The sequence below is a fragment of the Ostrinia furnacalis genome, unplaced genomic scaffold (assembly GCF_004193835.3).
Source record: "Ostrinia furnacalis isolate ACB-3 unplaced genomic scaffold, ASM419383v2 OfSCF2077, whole genome shotgun sequence".
NCBI lineage: Eukaryota > Metazoa > Arthropoda > Insecta > Lepidoptera > Crambidae > Ostrinia > Ostrinia furnacalis.
This window is the reverse complement of record NW_021132316.1, coordinates 108,275-125,902: the sequence shown is the minus strand read 5'-3', so window position 1 is coordinate 125,902 and position 17,628 is coordinate 108,275. Positions and strand designations below refer to the sequence as shown.

Sequence of the window (17,628 nt, the reverse complement as noted above, 5' to 3'; positions counted from 1 at the left end):
TTTATGTTCTATTGATTGTACACAAATTGTGTTAATTTGTTAAGAGTGTTTTACAGTCTTTTGTCTTTTATTAAATGAAATATTGACAACGAACTTATCTGAGCTAGAGCTATTAACGAGCTATGACAAAATTAACCGGTAACGAATTTAAATCGTACAACACTAGAAAGCTTGAAAAAAAGTAAATATTGTTTATGGATGGCTGTCAAAAAACTATTTTGTTTGCGATTTGTTGCTATGTTTTTTTGTGCAAGTAAACAAACAAACACACATTTCTAAAGAATTTATAACTCAAATTATCGTCTTCGTTGTAACCAAGCTCTAAAGATGAATGAAACACATTTAAATGCAAATACGTAGTGCCAAAGTAGCAAGTGAACTTTCAACTTTACTATTTTTTATAAGAAAATTACTAAAAAAATGAGCAATATTAAACTTTGCAGAATATGTTTAGGTCACAATACCCCTATGTACACGGTAACCGCTACAAATTTACACGAGTTTTACGAGAAAAATACGAATAAACCAGTGAGTTCTTTTCCTTAATTTTTGTATTTATGAACATTTTAATGAAAATATTTTGTTAGAAAACATACTAAATTATTAATTTAGCCTAATTATTAGGCAAGCAAATTTAAAGAACAGAGAGTAGGGTTGGTTTTTCTGAGCAAATTATACATTGAAAATATTATAGAACTTGTAAACACTATAATTTCAGCTCAAAACTGACGGAGAACTGTCCGTAGCATGTTACATCTGCTACCATTTGCTGAAGAAGTGTTACAGATTCATACAATGCGCAATAAAAGCAAACGAAGTGCTACAGAAAATATCTAATGACGGGACTGAGGTGAGATTAAATGTAGGCAATAGACTAAAGTACGGCCAACGAGAAGCGATACCAAGTGTAAACAAACCCAATATCATGGGTGAACCCGTCTGACTTTGACATATTTTGGCAGGAGAATGAGACATTACGACAAATACTTAAGATGGGAAGAGACAGAATATATTGTCAACTCGACAGTCGTATCGACCTTTTGTATTTGTATTGCTGCTAGTTGGCCGTACTTTATTTGACACCATTATCATCATCTCAGCCATAGGATGTCTGCGTCCAGCGCCTTCCTGCTGCCTTTATGATGTCGTCGGTCCATCTTGTGGGTGGACGTCCCACTCTGCGTTTTCCTATTTGACACCATTCCCCAATAATTCAAAATCACAACTTTTTTAAAAAGACACGTCATTCTGGTCTTGAAAACTTAATTAGTTTTAATTTAATGTATCTAAATAAAGGTTGTATAAATACACTATACAGATAAATACTTGAGATTGAGAATGATCCATGACCTTTACTAATTTGAAAATTATAAATAACTTGAAATAATCGAACTGCCTAAGGCAGGAATTGAACCCACGACCTTCAGCTTGCCGGGCGACTGCTCTTTCAACTGATGATTACTTTGAGATGCGACTCTTAACGCTAAAAAATTAAATAACCATGACCCTTACCTTAAAAAGTCTTTAACCATATCGTTACAGAAATATTTAAGCCAAAATAGACAATTCTGTTTTTCCTTAAACAAAAATCGAAATAATTATTAATTTTTCTTCCAGATAACAGAAAAAGCCATAGCACTCATTGACAAGCCTTATTCATTTGGAATTTTCCAAGACACCCCAATTGATTTCGTGGTTTCTACGGAAGTCGAAGAGAGTATTGAGGTGCCGATCGTGAAAGACGAACACTTGGATATTAAAAGAGAACCGGCCTTAGACACAACGACATTGGCAGAGGATGAAAAAGATATTATAGGTATACTAGCGGCCGCCCGCGACTTCGTACGCGTGGATCCCGTTTTACCCCCTTCATCTATCTTACGCGGTTTAGATTTTTTCATACAAATGTTTTTTCCCGCTAACTCCCGTTCCCGTGGGAATTTTGCAATATCCTGTTGTAACTAAGCTTTAAGTTTACTAAGGTACCTGCATGCTAAATTTCAAGCGTCTAACTTAAGCAGTTTAGATTTTTCATACAAAAGGATTTTCCCGCTAATTTCCGTTCCCGTGGGAATTCCTTTCTTAGTGCACCTCTACGGTACCTAAGCTACGTCCCTTCCAAATTTCAAGTGCCTACGTTTAGCCGTTTAGGCTGTGGGTTGAAATGTCAGTCAGTCAGTTTCTCCTTTTATATATTTAGAAATGACGTCCACCGCTGGACAGGCCCCTCTTTCCCACTGGGCACTTTGGGCACGTGCCCAGGGCCCCCATCTGCTAATAAGACCTGTTTCCAGATGATAAGGGCCCCCCTTAATCCTGAAATGCCCAGGGCCCCTAGTAGGTTAAAGACGGCCCTGCTGCTGGACAAAGGCCTCCCCCAAGGTTTTCCACAATGCACGGTCCTGCGCTGCCCGCATCCAGGCTCTACCCGCGACCTTTACCAGATCGTCGGTCCACCTAGTAGGAGGCCTGCCAACGCTACGTCTTCCAGCCCGTGGTCGCCATTCGAGAACTTTCCTGCCCCAACGGCCATCGTCTCTATGAGCTATGTGCCCCCCCCACTGCCACTTGATTTTAGCAATTCTGCGAGCTATTTTATGTTGAGTATATAATAAATGTGTTCGTTGTTCACAGAGCCACCGCTACCAGACGATTCCCAAAGCTTCACGGACTCGGAGGACGATGTGCCTCTAAAATGCATCAGCAGGAAGACTGAAACACAGGTCAAGAATAAAAGACCTACTAAAGTTATAAGACCCATTAAAAAAGTTAAAAAGGGTAAGTGAAAATATTTTTATTTAGTTCAAAATGTGTAAATAAATGGTATACCTATACATATGTTTTCTTCTTTTGAGTGTGGCTAGTGTATGTTTCACTAAAAAAACTCAACTCTTAAAACTCATTTATTTTTGCAAATAGGCTTTTAAAAAGCACTTTTACACGTCCCAATATTAACCCTATCGCTGCTTCGGGACAATAAATGGGCCAGTGCTGAGAAGAAGTGGCGCAAGAAACTCAGTCACTATTGTCAGCCTCCTTTTGAAGGGTTTACAGTCTTTAAAATAACATCGTAGACGCGTGTGAGAGTCCTTTCGCCAGAGGAGTAGCTTTGTTGCTCTCTCTTTCTCTCTCCCGTCCATCTTGTCTTCTCAATAGACGAGCATCGCTCTCTCTTACTTTTTCTTTATTTTTTTTCTCTCTCTCTCTCTCTCTCTCTGTCTCTCTCACTCGTTTTATTAGGCCCAGAACACACGGTGAAACGAAATTGCAACGAAACTGCAACTTCTAGTTACTTTTGAGTTGCATCTAAGTTTCTGCCATAGATTCCGTTGAGAGACCACACATGACGCGGTTCTCCGTGTGTTCTGGGTCTTAATGTGTGTCTCACACTTTTAGCCCCAGTTCTCATCGATGCTCGCGAGATAGTCCTATCTCTAGAGGAGCAGCGAGCTCAGTTGCTCGCGCGAGCTCAGTCGCTCAACTACTTGCATTCGCCGCATCGCTGTACTTTATGCTACAAAGGATTTGTAGATCTAAAGGCCTACGAGAACCACAAGGAGAAGCATGACGAGGTATTTGGATTTGTAATAATTTTAAATATTTTATGATTAACAGCTTTTGCCTGCGGCTTCACCCGCGGGAAATTTAGTCTGTGACATATCGTCATAAATTATAGCCTATGTGTTATTCTGGGTTATAAACAACAATACTGTAAAGTTTCATCAAAATACGTTCTGTATTTTTGCGTGAAAGAGTAACAAACAGCCAGACATCTAAACTTTCCCATTTATAATATTAGTAAGAAGTAAGATTGTCAAAATCTAGATCACATTGATCACCTGGAATTGATCACCCAGGTGATCAAAGCAGACTCTGGTGTCCTTTGATCACCAGTGGATGATTTTATTTCAGCCATAGGACGTCCACTGCTGAACATAGGCCTCCCCCAATGATTTCCATAATGGCCGGTTATTAGCGGCCTGCATCCAGCGCCTTCCTTTATGAGGTCGTCGGTCCACCTTGTGGGTGGACGTCCTACGCTACGTCCAGTACGTGGCCTCCACTCCAGAACCTTTCTGCCCCATCGGCCGTCAGTTCTGCTTACTATGTGCCCTGCCCATTGCCACTTCAGCTTGCTAATCCGTCGGGCTATGTCAGCGACTTAAGTTCGTTTACGGATCTCCTCATTTCTGATTCGATCTCGCAAAGAAACACCGAGCATAGCTCTCTCCATAGCACGCTGTGCAAGTTTGAGCTTCTGCATAAGGCCTATAGTGAAAGGCCACGCCATTAATCTTTCAGAAATGTGTCAATAGGGATGTTTCCTGGGTAAAAAAAAACAAGTTTTAATTAGTCCGTCAGTTAGCTTATCAAAAACTACTCGACACGTATTTTTTATTTTTTAAAACTAATGAAAATGTAAAGAAATAAAGCGTGTCAAAGCCCTAAAGTAAAGGCCCGTGACGTCAATGAGTGCGCAAAAGTGCAGCACTTTGTGACGTCGCACGGAACTTCAACGCACTATAACTTTGTAAATATTTGTTTGATTGACAATTAAAAATATACGTGTCCAATATTTTTTTATATTTAAATTGACGGACTAAAAAAAATTTTTTAGGAAACTAGCCTATTGTAATCCTCATTTCGTCGTTCCCTACAGCGCAGCGGCCCGTTCGAGTGCGAGATATGTCGCATGCGCTACCGCACGTCGAGACACCTCCGCACACACGTGCACACCTGTCATGGCCGCCAGTACGCGTGCAACAAATGCGCGCACCGCTCGCACACCGCGTGAGTATACACACACACACACGCACACACAAACGCACACACACACACACACACACACACACAAACACACACACACACACACACACACACACACACACACACGCACACACACACACACGCACACACACACACACACACACTTATTTCATTATCTATATCAGGGGTCTCCAAACTACGGCCCGCCACTGCCATCAATCCGGCCCGCGCCAGCTTAAGACTAAGCCTATTTTTGGCAGAAAAATTAAAGTTGTTATGGCCCTTGCAACATACCAAAAAAGTTTGAGGACCCCTGATCTACAGGGTATCCTAGAATGGGTGAATCAAACTGATATGAGAAGTAGCTCTACTAATGTACTATCCCTAACAAATAAATATTTTGAAAAAGTGAAAATAAATCAGCTTTGCCTAAGTATCTGGCTATAATTGCTGCGTTTGGAGTTTATTTGTACTTTTTTCTTACTAATATTAATTGTACATGATCGCTTCGTGTATCTGTAAACAAACTGTTGAAAAAAATGATAGTAGTAGTAGGATAGTACATTAGTAGAGCTACCTCCTCTATCAGTTTGATTCACCCATTCTGGGACACCCTGTATATCAAGCCTGTTCATCTCCTGGCATCGAAAATGTGTCATCGAAAACACCGTCGGGTTTAATTCACAAGGTATTCACAGTAGTGAGTGACGTACGCGCGCGTATTCTTCACCCATTGTAAAATAAAATATTCGCTATGGAAAGAAGAAAAAATACGCGCGTGTGTGTATCATTAAGGGTAGATTCGACCAAACAAGAGTAAATATTAATCTCAGAATATATCGTCAGACATATTTCCCATACTGAAACTGTCAATGTGCCAGTTACAAAGCCCGGTCTCCGAGCACGTAGAATTTTGTCCAATGACCCCAAGCTACCAATGCTTATCGCTCGCGCGTAATTATGTTGCGGGCTGCACAGCACTGCGGGCGCCCGTCGCACAGTCGCGACAGCAATATAATTACGCGCGAGCGATCAGGATGGGTAGCTTGGGGTCATTGGACAAAATTCTACGTGCTCGGCGACCAGACTATACCAGTTGTTCTCGGATAAACGTTTGGTAGAATCGGGCCTAAAGCACATAACTTACAGCTAATATTGAATGTTTCAGCAACCAAGCTAGAGAGCACGAGAAATGGCACAACGGATACACGTACGAGTGTCAGCTGTGCAGCCAAAAGTTCAGGTATCGTACGAGAAAGTCTTTGTAGTTCTTTTATGGAGAGCTTTTTGCTCTGTACGGAGTTCAAAATCAACTATTTTTGTAAAGGGCATGCACTTTATTTTCCAATGGGGGGTTCAAAACTTACTTTGTTTTCCAGTGGGGGGGGGTCAAAATGTACTTTTTTTGTTAATGGGGAGTACTACTTTTTCCCCGATAAGGGGTTGAAAATGTAATTGTTATAAACGTAATTCATTTTCCGATGGACCCCCCATTGGAAAATGAATTACGTTTTGAACAAATTGTACTTTATTTTCCAATGCAATGGGGAGTTAAAAAGTAGTTTTTTCCCAATGGCGGGTTCAAAGTTTACTGTTTTCCCTAAGGGGAATTCAAAATGCATTTTTTCCCAATGGGGGGTTCAAAATGTACTTTATTTTCCCAATGGAGGGTAACAATAAACTTGCAGTTTACTGTTTTCCCAATGGGGAATTCAAAATTTATTTTTCCCCCAATGGGGGGTTGAAAATGTACTTTATTATTCCAATAGAGGGTTTAAAGTTTACTGTTTTCCCAATGGGAGGGTTAAAAGTTAACTTTTTCCCAATGGGGGGTTGAAAATGTAGTTTATTTTCCAATGGAGGGTTGAAAATAAATAAATACATTTTTGGACAATTTTACACAGCGCCAGCTAGCCCCAAAGTAAGCAACTTAATGCTTATGTTATGGGTGCTAGCTTAACGGATATACTACTTATATACTTTTTTTTTTAAATACATAAATATTATACATAGTCACACCCAGACCCGTCACAGAAATTAAAATTCATCATTTCAATTTCTGTCCGGCCGGGAATCGAACCCGGGACCTCTCGGCATAGTAGTCCGTTCTGAACCACTACACCAAAATGTCCTTTATTTTCCAATGGGGTGTTCAAAATGTACTGTTTTCCCAATGGGGAATTCAAAATGTATTTTTTACCCTAATAGGGGGTTCAAAATGTCCTTTGTTTTCCAATGAAAGGTTCAAAATGTACTATTTTTCTCAATCGGGGGTTGAAAATGTCCTTTATTTTCCAATGAGAGGTTCAAAATGTACTTTTTTCCTTATAGGGCGTTCAAAATGGCCTTTTTTCTCAATAGGGGGTTCAAAATGTATTTTCTCCTCAGGAAACCGACCTAATACTTGACACATTCTTCTGTGGGTTTTGATGAAATGTTATTTTACATACAGTAGGGGGTTATAAATGTAGAAAAATATTATTATTCCTCAGAAAACCAACGTCATATCTCACTCACATGCGCAAGCGACACCCGACGGAGCACGTGTGCAATATATGCGGTGACAGCTTCGTAGGACGCCACGGGCTCCTAATGCACAAGAGTAAGACGCATCGGGGACAGGAGGTGAGTTGGATGTGGGTTGAGACGACTTCTGGTCTGGTTGGACCAATGCACAACTTTTCCCAAAGGACCGAAGTAACTGGAAAATGGGCTTAAATCTTTATCTATTTAAATATACAGGGTGTTTCTTGTAAGGTGTCAAGCCGAAGGCAGGTGATAGGTGAGGACTAGACCTATCGATTTCACCCCCATATATGTTCTACGATTTTTCGTAGTTTAGAAGTTATCGTTAATTTTGTGATTTTTTCAAATTTCAGGACCTAGTGGCTTAATTTTTTTTTTATCTTTTTTTTGGGTTGACTTTTCTCAGATTTCTTTTTTTTGACAGATTCCCTATTAAGTGCAGATATTTGAAAAAAATAATCACCTTCCTATCTTTGATGCAAGATACAAAATTTTTGCTAGAAACATAAAAAATATGCTTTTAGCAGAACATTCTAAAATTTTCAAGTCAGATGAAGGGCAAGAGCTTCCTCGTTGTGGATAAAAAATGTTCTGTTCAGTTATTGTCTCTAAACGTGTTCTACGTAACGTACACTTAGTGGATTGCAAACATTAGTTAGTCCTAAGAAAGTCAAAAACATGTAACGGAATCTCCGACTTACTACTTTAGTAGAGCGATTACAGAAAATAATGGCCTATTAAGTACATGTTTTTTTGTGTTATTATGAAAGTTTAGAAAACTGCGCAGTTTTTAAAATTATTTTGGACATATGGAAATTCTTTTTTTTTCTCATACATTTCAGTTGAAAATTTTAGAATGTTCTGCTAAAAGCATATTTTTTATGTTTCTAGCAAAAATTTTGTATCTTGCATCAAAGATAGGAAGGTGATTATTTTTTTCAAATATCTGCAACTAATAGGGAATTTGTAAAAAAAAGAAATCTGAGAAAAGTCAACCCAAAAAAAAGATAAAAAAAAAAATTAAGCCACTAGGTCATGAAATTTGAAAAAATCACAAAATTAACGATAACTTCTAAACTACGAAAAATCGTAGAACATACATGGGGGTGAAATCGATAGGTCTAGTCCTCACCTATCACCTGCCTTCGGCTTGACACCTTGCAAGAAACACCCTGTATAAAAGGAGAAACTGACTGACTGACAGACCAACGCACAGCCTAAACGGCTAAACGTAGGCACTTGAAATTTGGAAGGGACGTAGCTTAGGTACCGTAGAGGTGCACTAAGAAAGGAATTCCCGAAATTCCCACGGAAATGGGAATTAGCGGGAAAAAACATATGTATGAAAAATTCTAAACCGCATAAGATAGATGAAGGGGGTAAAACGGGATTCACGCGTACGAAGTCGCATTCGCGAAAGCATTGGGGGAGGCCTGAAATGATGATGATGATGATGTAATAATATAACTCAGCTATGTAACTAGATGCATAATATCATTCACACTAAGCGTTTCGATTACTCTTTTATAATGCTAACAGCTAGGGACTGGAATTCGCTGCCTGCTGCTGTCTTTCCTGAACAGTATAATCCGGCCTTTTCAAGGCGAGAGTGAATAGGCACTTACAGGGCAGATATGTACCATCCTAGACTGCATCCCACTTAACACCAGGTGCGATTGCGGTCGAATACCTACCTGAAAACTGTTGTAATGCATTTTTGTACATTTTTTCAGAAGCTCACTCCAGAGCAAGAACCGAAGTTTTGTGCGGACTGCAACATACACTTCGTGTCTTTGGACGCTTGGAAACGCCACATCATGAGCTCAGCCAAGCATGCGGTGGCCACTGATGCTAGGTAAGTGTCATCATCATCATCATCAGCAACAGTACCGAAACGCGTTTGATCAGTGATCACTCATCCCATTTTTAACCAGAACACATCTTTATCCATGACCATAAGGTCAGTTGTTGCTATACCCCGATGGATTAGCAAGTTGAAGTGGCAATGGGCAAGGCATATAGCACGCAGAACTGACGGCCGATGGGGCAAGATTCTGGAGTGGAGGCCACGTACAAGATGGACAGACGGCCTCGTAAAGGTAGCAGGAAGGCGCTGGATGCAGTTCGCTACTAACCGGGCGATGTGGATATTATTGGGGGAGGCCTATGTCCAATACATCTAGCATGAACAACTTTCGTCTTCGAATCGTTTGCGTATTTGACAAAATTCGATACTCAACCTTCGAATTAAACGATAACGTGACAATTTTGATTCTCAAAATAAGTTTCGTGCAACCATTTCTCATACTAAGTTCACTTTACTTTCAAGTTCGAATCGTTTGCGTACTCGAATCCCCATCAAAAGATTTAGTAAGAAAACTACAACAGCGCCCTTGTGAACGTGTCGTAAAGTGAACTTAGTATGGGATGTGGTTGCACGAAACTTATTTTGAGAATCAAAATTGTCACGTTATTGTTTAATTTGAAGGTTGGGTATCGAATTTTGTCGAATACGCGAACGATTCGAAGACGAAAGTTTTTCGTGCTAGCCGTACTGGTCATTTACAGGTCGAGCGTTTAATTCAGTCAGTACCTCCGACTACATTTGTGAATACAAAGTTTTCTTGTTTCTATCTTTTCTGTTCATTTTAACGCAGTTGCGTTTTTCGTTTTTTCAACAATATTTTTTGTGTGAGCAATTTATTAATTGAGGTATTTTGTGGCAGCGTGGGACGGCCACCCACAAGGTGGACCGACGACATCATAAGATAGCAGGCCGCTACCAACCGGGCAACATGGAAAGCATTGGGGGAGGCCTATGTTCAGCAGTGGACGTCCTATGGCTGAAATGATGATGATGATGAATTTATTCATTAAATTTTCAACTTCCTCAGTACATTGTGTCACGCGTGCGACACGCGCGTCCCGGGCTCAAAGCTGCGCGAGCATTTGCGCTCGCACGAGGCCGAGCGCGAGCGCGCGCCGCCGAATACCGCCGCGAATGTTCGCGCCGCGCCGCGCGCTCCCTGCTCTCAGGTAAGAGGGATGGTAACAAAGAGATTTTTTTTTTGGCATCAGTGTCGTGTATACTAGGGATGTTATAAATATGTAGTTTCGGTTATGGATACGTTTACGGATATAGGAATAATATTATACCGGTTACGGTTACGGATACTTTAATATTTCAGATATCCGAAAGTTTCGGTCACGGTTACGGATATCCATAACATCCCTGTGGGCTGTGTGAGTTTACATACATGTATGAAAATTTTAGGTTTTGATAGTTTCCCGCTAGGGGCGCTGTACAATCCGTCATACAATTAATGTCATTTTGACGCACTCACTAGTGAGCGCGTTTGAAAAAAACTCACACTCAGCCCTCTGGTGTATACTACGGCTTAGTCATCAAAATGACAACTTCTCAAAATGACAACCGGGACGCCGAAAATGCGTTTCAGCTCGGAATGACAACTTCTCAAAATGACAACCGGGGCGCAAAATGTCCACTTCTCGAAATGACAACTTCTTAAAATGTCAACTTTGCTAAAAGACAACTTCTCATAATGTCTATTTCTCACAATGACAAATTCGCATTTGGTCAACTTCACATAATGACAACTCTAGAAAAACTAGAACTCTAGAAATAATGAAAATAAAATATCAACAAGTAATTGACATTATGCGAAGTAGACCAAATGCGAATTTGTCATTGTGAGAAATAGACATTATCTAACGAAGTTGACATTTTAAGAAGTTGTCATTTCGAGAAGTGGACATTTTGCGCCCCGGTTGTCATTTTGAGAAGTTGTCATTCCAAGCTGAAACGGCAAAACTGTCCACAAATAATCGAAATATCCGAAATAGACAATATTATTATGAGAAGTTGTCTTTTAGCGAAGTTGACATTTTAAGAAGTTGTAATTAAGAGAAGTGGACATTTTGCATCCCGGTTGTCATTTTGAGAAGTTGTCATTTTGATGACTAAAGCCTGGTCCGTGAGCACGTAGAATCCTGTCCAATGACCCCAAGCTACCCATCCTTATCGCTCGCGCGTAATTATATTGCTGTCGCGACTGTGCGACGGGCGCCCGCAGTGAGTGTGCGAGCGCGATAGCAACATAATTACGTGCGAGCGACAAGGATGGGCAGCTTGGGGTCATTGGACGGGATTCTACGTGCTCACGGACCAGGCTTTAAGCCTATGATGAGATGGGCGTTGTTTTACAAAAGCACACCTGTATACTCGTATTTGTTTTCTCGTACAGTGCGGAGCAAACTTCGTGAACCGCTCGAAGCTGCAGGCGCATATAAAGAGGATCCATTTGGGAGTCAAATACAACAAGAACATCGTCTGCGAAGTGTGCGGGAAGAAGTGCACCGTAAGTCTTATGTTTAAGGTCCATTTTCAAATGTGATTTTGCGCCAATAGGGATGATGATTGGGTAATGAAATCGAAATTCTATTTAGTCCGTCAGACAGATAACAAAAAAATTTTGGACACATATTTTTGAATTTTTTTCGTAATCGAATAATTACAGTATTATATTGAGTTGAAATGTCGCGTGACGTCACTTTTGACTAAAAAATCTACTCAAGCGTGACGTAACGCGCCATTTCAACTCGATGTAGCACTGTTATAAAAAATATGAGTCTAATATTTTCTAATTATTATCTGTCTGACGGACAAATAATTGAAATTTTGTCATCTAGCCTATTAGCGGTAAACTCAGTCTTTGCTTTCATTGCTTTGGGATAATTTTGTTTAAAAAACATGTTTGAAACTTCTCACGCCCCACGCAATTATTGTCCACGTCATGTAAGCTCACCTTTTCATTTATTTTCAACGCCCCTCGAATGCCCCATGCAAGCCCCGCCCACGCCCCACTGATAAAGCCCCACTAACGCCTTACAAATGTCCCGCAAACACCTGTCTCAGTGAACTCTTACCACCACATTCCCGTAAGTTTTCCTCAAATGCCCCGTGAAAGCCCCACCAATACTCCTCGAAAGTACCGACCATTCCATGGAAGTGTCATTGTCTGCTGAGATGCTACGACACCATGCTGTGAATAACCATTTCTTCTTCTGCTTCATTTACCTTTACTTCCCATAATCTTTCCTCCAACGCACTTTCTAACTCCCCACGTACGCCCCGCCTATTTGTTTAGAGTAGGCGCACACCGTTGATTTTTAGTTGGCCGATAGTTGTGCCCGATTTTAAATTGTATGAAGAATCGGCCAAATCGAATCGGCGTAGTGTGTGCACTCCCATACATGCCCATACTGATCAACTGCCCGACTAAACTATCGGCCGACGAAAAATCAACGGTGTGCGCCTACTCTTAAGGTTAGTATTGTTTCAGTCAGTCATAAAATAATATTGAAAGCCCCACCTTTCCTCCAAAGCAGTTTCTAACGCCCCGCTTATCTGTTTATTGTTGTTGTTAGTATTGTTTCAAATTCAGTCATAAATAAAATAAGAATGAAAGCCCCACTAATGCCCCACTGTTGCAGTCCAACGCCTCGCTAAAGTACCACCATGTAAAACATCTTACTATCTGAATAGTACAATTGTTTATTATCCGGAAAAAAATGAAAGCCCCACTAACGCCCCACTGTTGCAGTCCAACGCCTCGCTAAAGTACCACCATGTAAAACATCTTACTATCTGAATTGTACAATTGTATATTATCCGGAAAAAAAAAATTAAAGCCCCACGTATGCCCCACTAACGCCCCACTGTTGCAGTCCAACGCCTCGCTAAAGTACCACCATGTAAAACATCTTACTATCTGAATTGTACAATTGTATAATATCCGGAAAAAAAAAATTAAAGCCCCACGTATGCCCCACTAACGCCCCACTGTTGCAGTCCAACGCCTCGCTAAAGTACCACCATGTAAAACATCTTACTATCTGAATTGTACAATTGTTTATTATCCGGAAAAAAATAAAAAATAAATAAAAATGAAAGCCCCACGTATGCCCCACTAACGCCCCACTGTTGCAGTCCAACGCCTCGCTAAAGTACCACCAGCGTACGCACACGGGCGAGCGGCCGTTCGCCTGTTCACACTGCGGGAAGCGATTCGCCGACAACAACCAGCGGCGGATACACGTGCGGTGAGTCTATTATACCTCAGTACTTCTAGCATGAACAACTTTCGTCTTCGAATCGTTTGCGTATTCGACAAAATTCGATACTCAACCTTCGAATTAAACGAACGTGACAAGTTTGATTGTCAGAATAAGTTTCGTGCAACCATTTCTCATACTAAGTTCACTTTACGACACGTTCACAAGGGCGCTGTTGTAGTTTTCGTACTAAATCTGTTGATGGCGATTCGAACTCGAAAGTTTTTCGTGCTAGCCGTACGGCTGATGACTGAGATACTGATACACTATTCGCGAGGTGGACAGACGACCGAATAATGGTAGCAGGAAGGCGCTGGATGCAGGCCTCTACCAACCGCTGTAGAAGTCATTGGGGGAGGCCTATGTTCAGCAGGGGACGTCCTTTGGCTGAGATGATGGTGATGACTATTCTCGAAGTTGGTCGAAGTTAGTCGAAGTAGGTAGTGAATTCTTATTTCATTTCGCTTCGGGCAACCTCACCTCGCATTGAAAAAGTTAAAAATAAAAAATTGCAAATAGGAACACTTGATTTCTTGGAATCCATGGGTGGCAAGATACTATGCATCGCTTCATGCAATTTTAATCACGATGGAGCTCTTCATGAGACAACAGCGTGCATCTTTTTTCAAAACCAACGAAATTTACAAAGTTTTTAACGGTCTTGGAGAAATCAATCGTTGCTAGAGAAAATTAAGAATAATACAAATAATTAACCTACATAGACTAAATATTTACAAATAAAAATATGTCCCAAATCGCTGTCCATACAACGCGACATGGTGCCCAGAATGCTGGCTGCATTTCCGCGCTGAATGGCCAAACTGATTCGTTGGCCAAGAAATGCGCCAGCTTTGCTATTTGCAAAAATATTAGATGCAAATGGAGGATGCGGCCTAAACTCCCCTAGCTGGCCAGATAGGTTGGGGACGCCAGTACGGCTAGCACGAAAAACTTTCGAGTTCGAATCGTTTGCGTATTCGAATCGCCATCAAAATATTTAGTACGAAAACTACAACAGCGCCCTTGTGAACGTGTCGTAAAGTGAACTTAGTATGAGAAATGGTTGCACGAAACTTATTTTGAGAATCAAAATTGTCACTTTATCGTTTAATTCGAAGGTTGTCTATCGAAATTTGTCGAATACGCCATATTTCACGACATCAACGAAAAGATCTGTTCCTTTTCTGCTTCTTCCGGAACCAAATAGATGTTTTTTTTATTTAAGTACATTTTTTTATACAGGACACATACCGGCGAGCGACCGTATTGCTGCGCGGCGTGTGGAAAGAGATTCAGCCAGAAACCAGCGCTAAACAGGCACTACCGGGTAAGTTATCAATTTAATTCACAAACGACCACCACAAGGTGGACCGACGACCTCAAAGGCAGGAAGAAGGCGCTGGACGCAGGTTACTACCAACCAGTCGATGCGGAAACTATTGGGGGAGGGTAAGTCAATAATTTAATTCACAAACGACCACCACAAGGTGGACCGACGACCTCAAAGGCAGGAAGAAGGCGCTGGACGCAGGTTACTACCAACCAGTCGATGCGGAAACTATTGGGGGAGGGTAAGTCAATAATTAAATTCACAAACGACCACCACAAGGTGGACCGACGACCTCAAAGGCAGGAAGAAGGCGCTGGACGCAGGCTGCTACTAACCGGTCATTATGGAAATGATTGGGCTTATGTTCAGCAGTGGACGTCCTGTGGCTGAAATGATAATGAATATATTGCCACCATAAGTTAAACCTTACTGACTTGTAATAAGATCGAAAACCAATGATTTTCAACATGTTTTACCTTCTTAGGCTGGGTTGCACCATTACTTTAACTTTGACAAACGTCAAAAATCTGTCAAACTCCATACAAAAAACACCGGTTATCGTTAAAGTTACGGTCAAAGTTAGGTGGTGCAACTCAGCATATAAAAGATTTGGTACTTAAGGCTGATTTACACGTATTAAGTAGTTAAGTATTTAACTAAATTTTAAGTGATCAAATTGCATCGTAACTAAATTTTTACTTTATTCCAAACGTCAAGCTCTTGTTTACTATGAAACTGCTTGTCAAAACGTGTCAAGTAACAAGCCCCGCCCACCAACTTGACAGAAAAATCAAGTTATAGATGACCCACGCTGAAATGTCCCACCAAACTCAATGACAGGGGGGCGCTACCATCGTTCAACTATATGGTTTCCAACATGGCAAAAATCTGAACCAGCGATCCGGTATTGACGGTGGCGCCCCACTGTCAATGTCATCGACAGGACAGTCCAGTATTTTGGAACTATAAAATTTAGTTACCTACTTATTAAATCAGCCATTATGAACTATACTCGAATAAGCACTTTGTTCACTGATTTTCCAACAACCCATATCACTAAAGATCATACATTGGCCACTTCATCTCCAGTAACTTTTAATTTTGATTCCAGGTGCACACAGGGGCGAAGCCCTACGACTGCCAGTTCTGCGCGAAGACCTTCAGCCAGTCCAACTCTCTGAAGCTCCACGTCAATACAGTACACTTAAAGATACCACGCGCTGCTAAGAAACAAACCGCGGCACCTGATGCTTAGGCAAGACTTGGATGGGTGTTCGTTCGTTTCAGCCGAAAGACGTCCACTGCTGGACAAAGGCCTCCCCTAAGGATTTCCACAGAGGCCGGTCCTCGCTCGCATCCAGGCACCTCCCTCGACCTTCACCAGATCGTCGGTCCACCTAGTGGGAGGCCTGCCCACGCTACGTCTCCCAGCTCGTGGTCGCCACTCAAGAACTTTCCTGCCCCAGCGGTCATCAGCTCTTCGAGCTATGTGCCCCGCCCACTGCCACTTGATTATAGCGATTCTGCGAGCTATGTCAGTCACTCTGGTTCTTCTACGGATCTCCTCATTTCTGATTCGATCACGCACATTGGATGGGTGATACACTACTTCTACGTCAATACTGTACACTTGAAGATACCACGCGCTGCTAAGAAACAACCCACGGCACCTGATGCTTAAGACCGGAGTTGGATGGGTGACCCTACTTCTTGTAGTCAAACCTTCATCATAATTTCATCCACAGGACGTCCACTGCAGTACGGCTAGCATGAAACACTTTCGAGTTCGAATCGTTTACGTATTCGAATCGCCATCAAAAGATTTAGTACGAAAACTACAACAGCGCCCTTGTGAACGTGTCGTAAAGTGAACTTAGTATGAGAAATGGTTGCACGAAACTTATTTGAGAATCAATTTTGTTGAATACGCAAACGATTCGGAGACGAAAGTTTTTCATGCTAGATGTATTGAACATAGGCCTCCCCCAATGATATCCACATCGCCCGGTTGGTAGCGACCTGCATCCAGCGCCTTCTTGCTACCATTACGAGGCCGTCTGTCCATCTTGTACGTGGCCTCCACCTCCAGAACCTTGCTGCCCCATCGGCCGTCAGTTCTGCGTGCTATGTGCCTTGCCCATTGCCACTTCAACTTGCTAGTCCATCGGGCGGGGTATAGCAGCAACAACTGACCTTATGGTCATGGTCAAAGAAAGTAATATAATATAATATTGTACGCCCAATCGGCAGGTTATAGCGGTTGTATGTAAACATTTAAGATCTGTGTTATTGTATTACCTATAACTAACACAATAAATGATTATTTGATTGATTGATTGATTGTTCTGGTTAAAAATTTGATGAGTGATGACTGATCAAACGCGTGTATCGGTCGAAGAAATGACATGTTACATGATTTAAGGTCTTAAATAGTGATTTATTATATTTATTATAGTCATTTAAAGTGGACCCTTTTCAAAAATCTATTGGGTGCAATATTTAATGTATTTGCATTTTTATTATAAATTAATATAATTTATAAAATGTATTTATAAGTAATAATGAAAATTGGATATTTGAATTTTTATGGTATGGAAAATAAATTGTATTTAATATTTAATAGTGTATTTTATCTACTTCTACAAAATGGGAGCTTTTTAGGGATGAAATAAAACAATAATTTCAACAGAGATAATTTTTATTACAATGTAAGTATAACCAGGCGCAAACATCAACATGGTATAAGCTTGCGGTCGACGGGTTAAGAGTCATATACAGGGTGTCCCAAAATCGATGGTTTTATTTTATTTTTCTTTATTTTATAGAAACCATAGTGAGGGTCTATCGATAGAAGGTTATCCATTGTTTTG

The 17,628-nt window shown here is 41.0% G+C and overlaps 1 protein-coding gene across 1 annotated transcript; it reads left to right on the top strand.

The window, feature by feature from the left end:
• The first annotated feature begins 212 nt into the window (after positions 1–212).
• On the top strand, positions 213–16,130 carry LOC114354593 (zinc finger protein 3). The gene is made up of 14 exons (XM_028307063.1): positions 213–528; positions 719–850; positions 1,618–1,816; positions 2,635–2,778; positions 3,397–3,572; positions 4,661–4,791; positions 5,936–6,010; positions 7,260–7,392; positions 9,027–9,148; positions 10,188–10,329; positions 11,559–11,672; positions 13,304–13,416; positions 14,671–14,755; positions 15,870–16,130. Exons 1-14 carry the CDS (start codon positions 421–423, stop codon positions 16,011–16,013), a joined length of 1,818 nt encoding a protein of 605 aa, XP_028162864.1. The 5' UTR covers positions 213–420; the 3' UTR covers positions 16,014–16,130.
• The last annotated feature ends 1,498 nt before the right edge of the window (positions 16,131–17,628 follow it).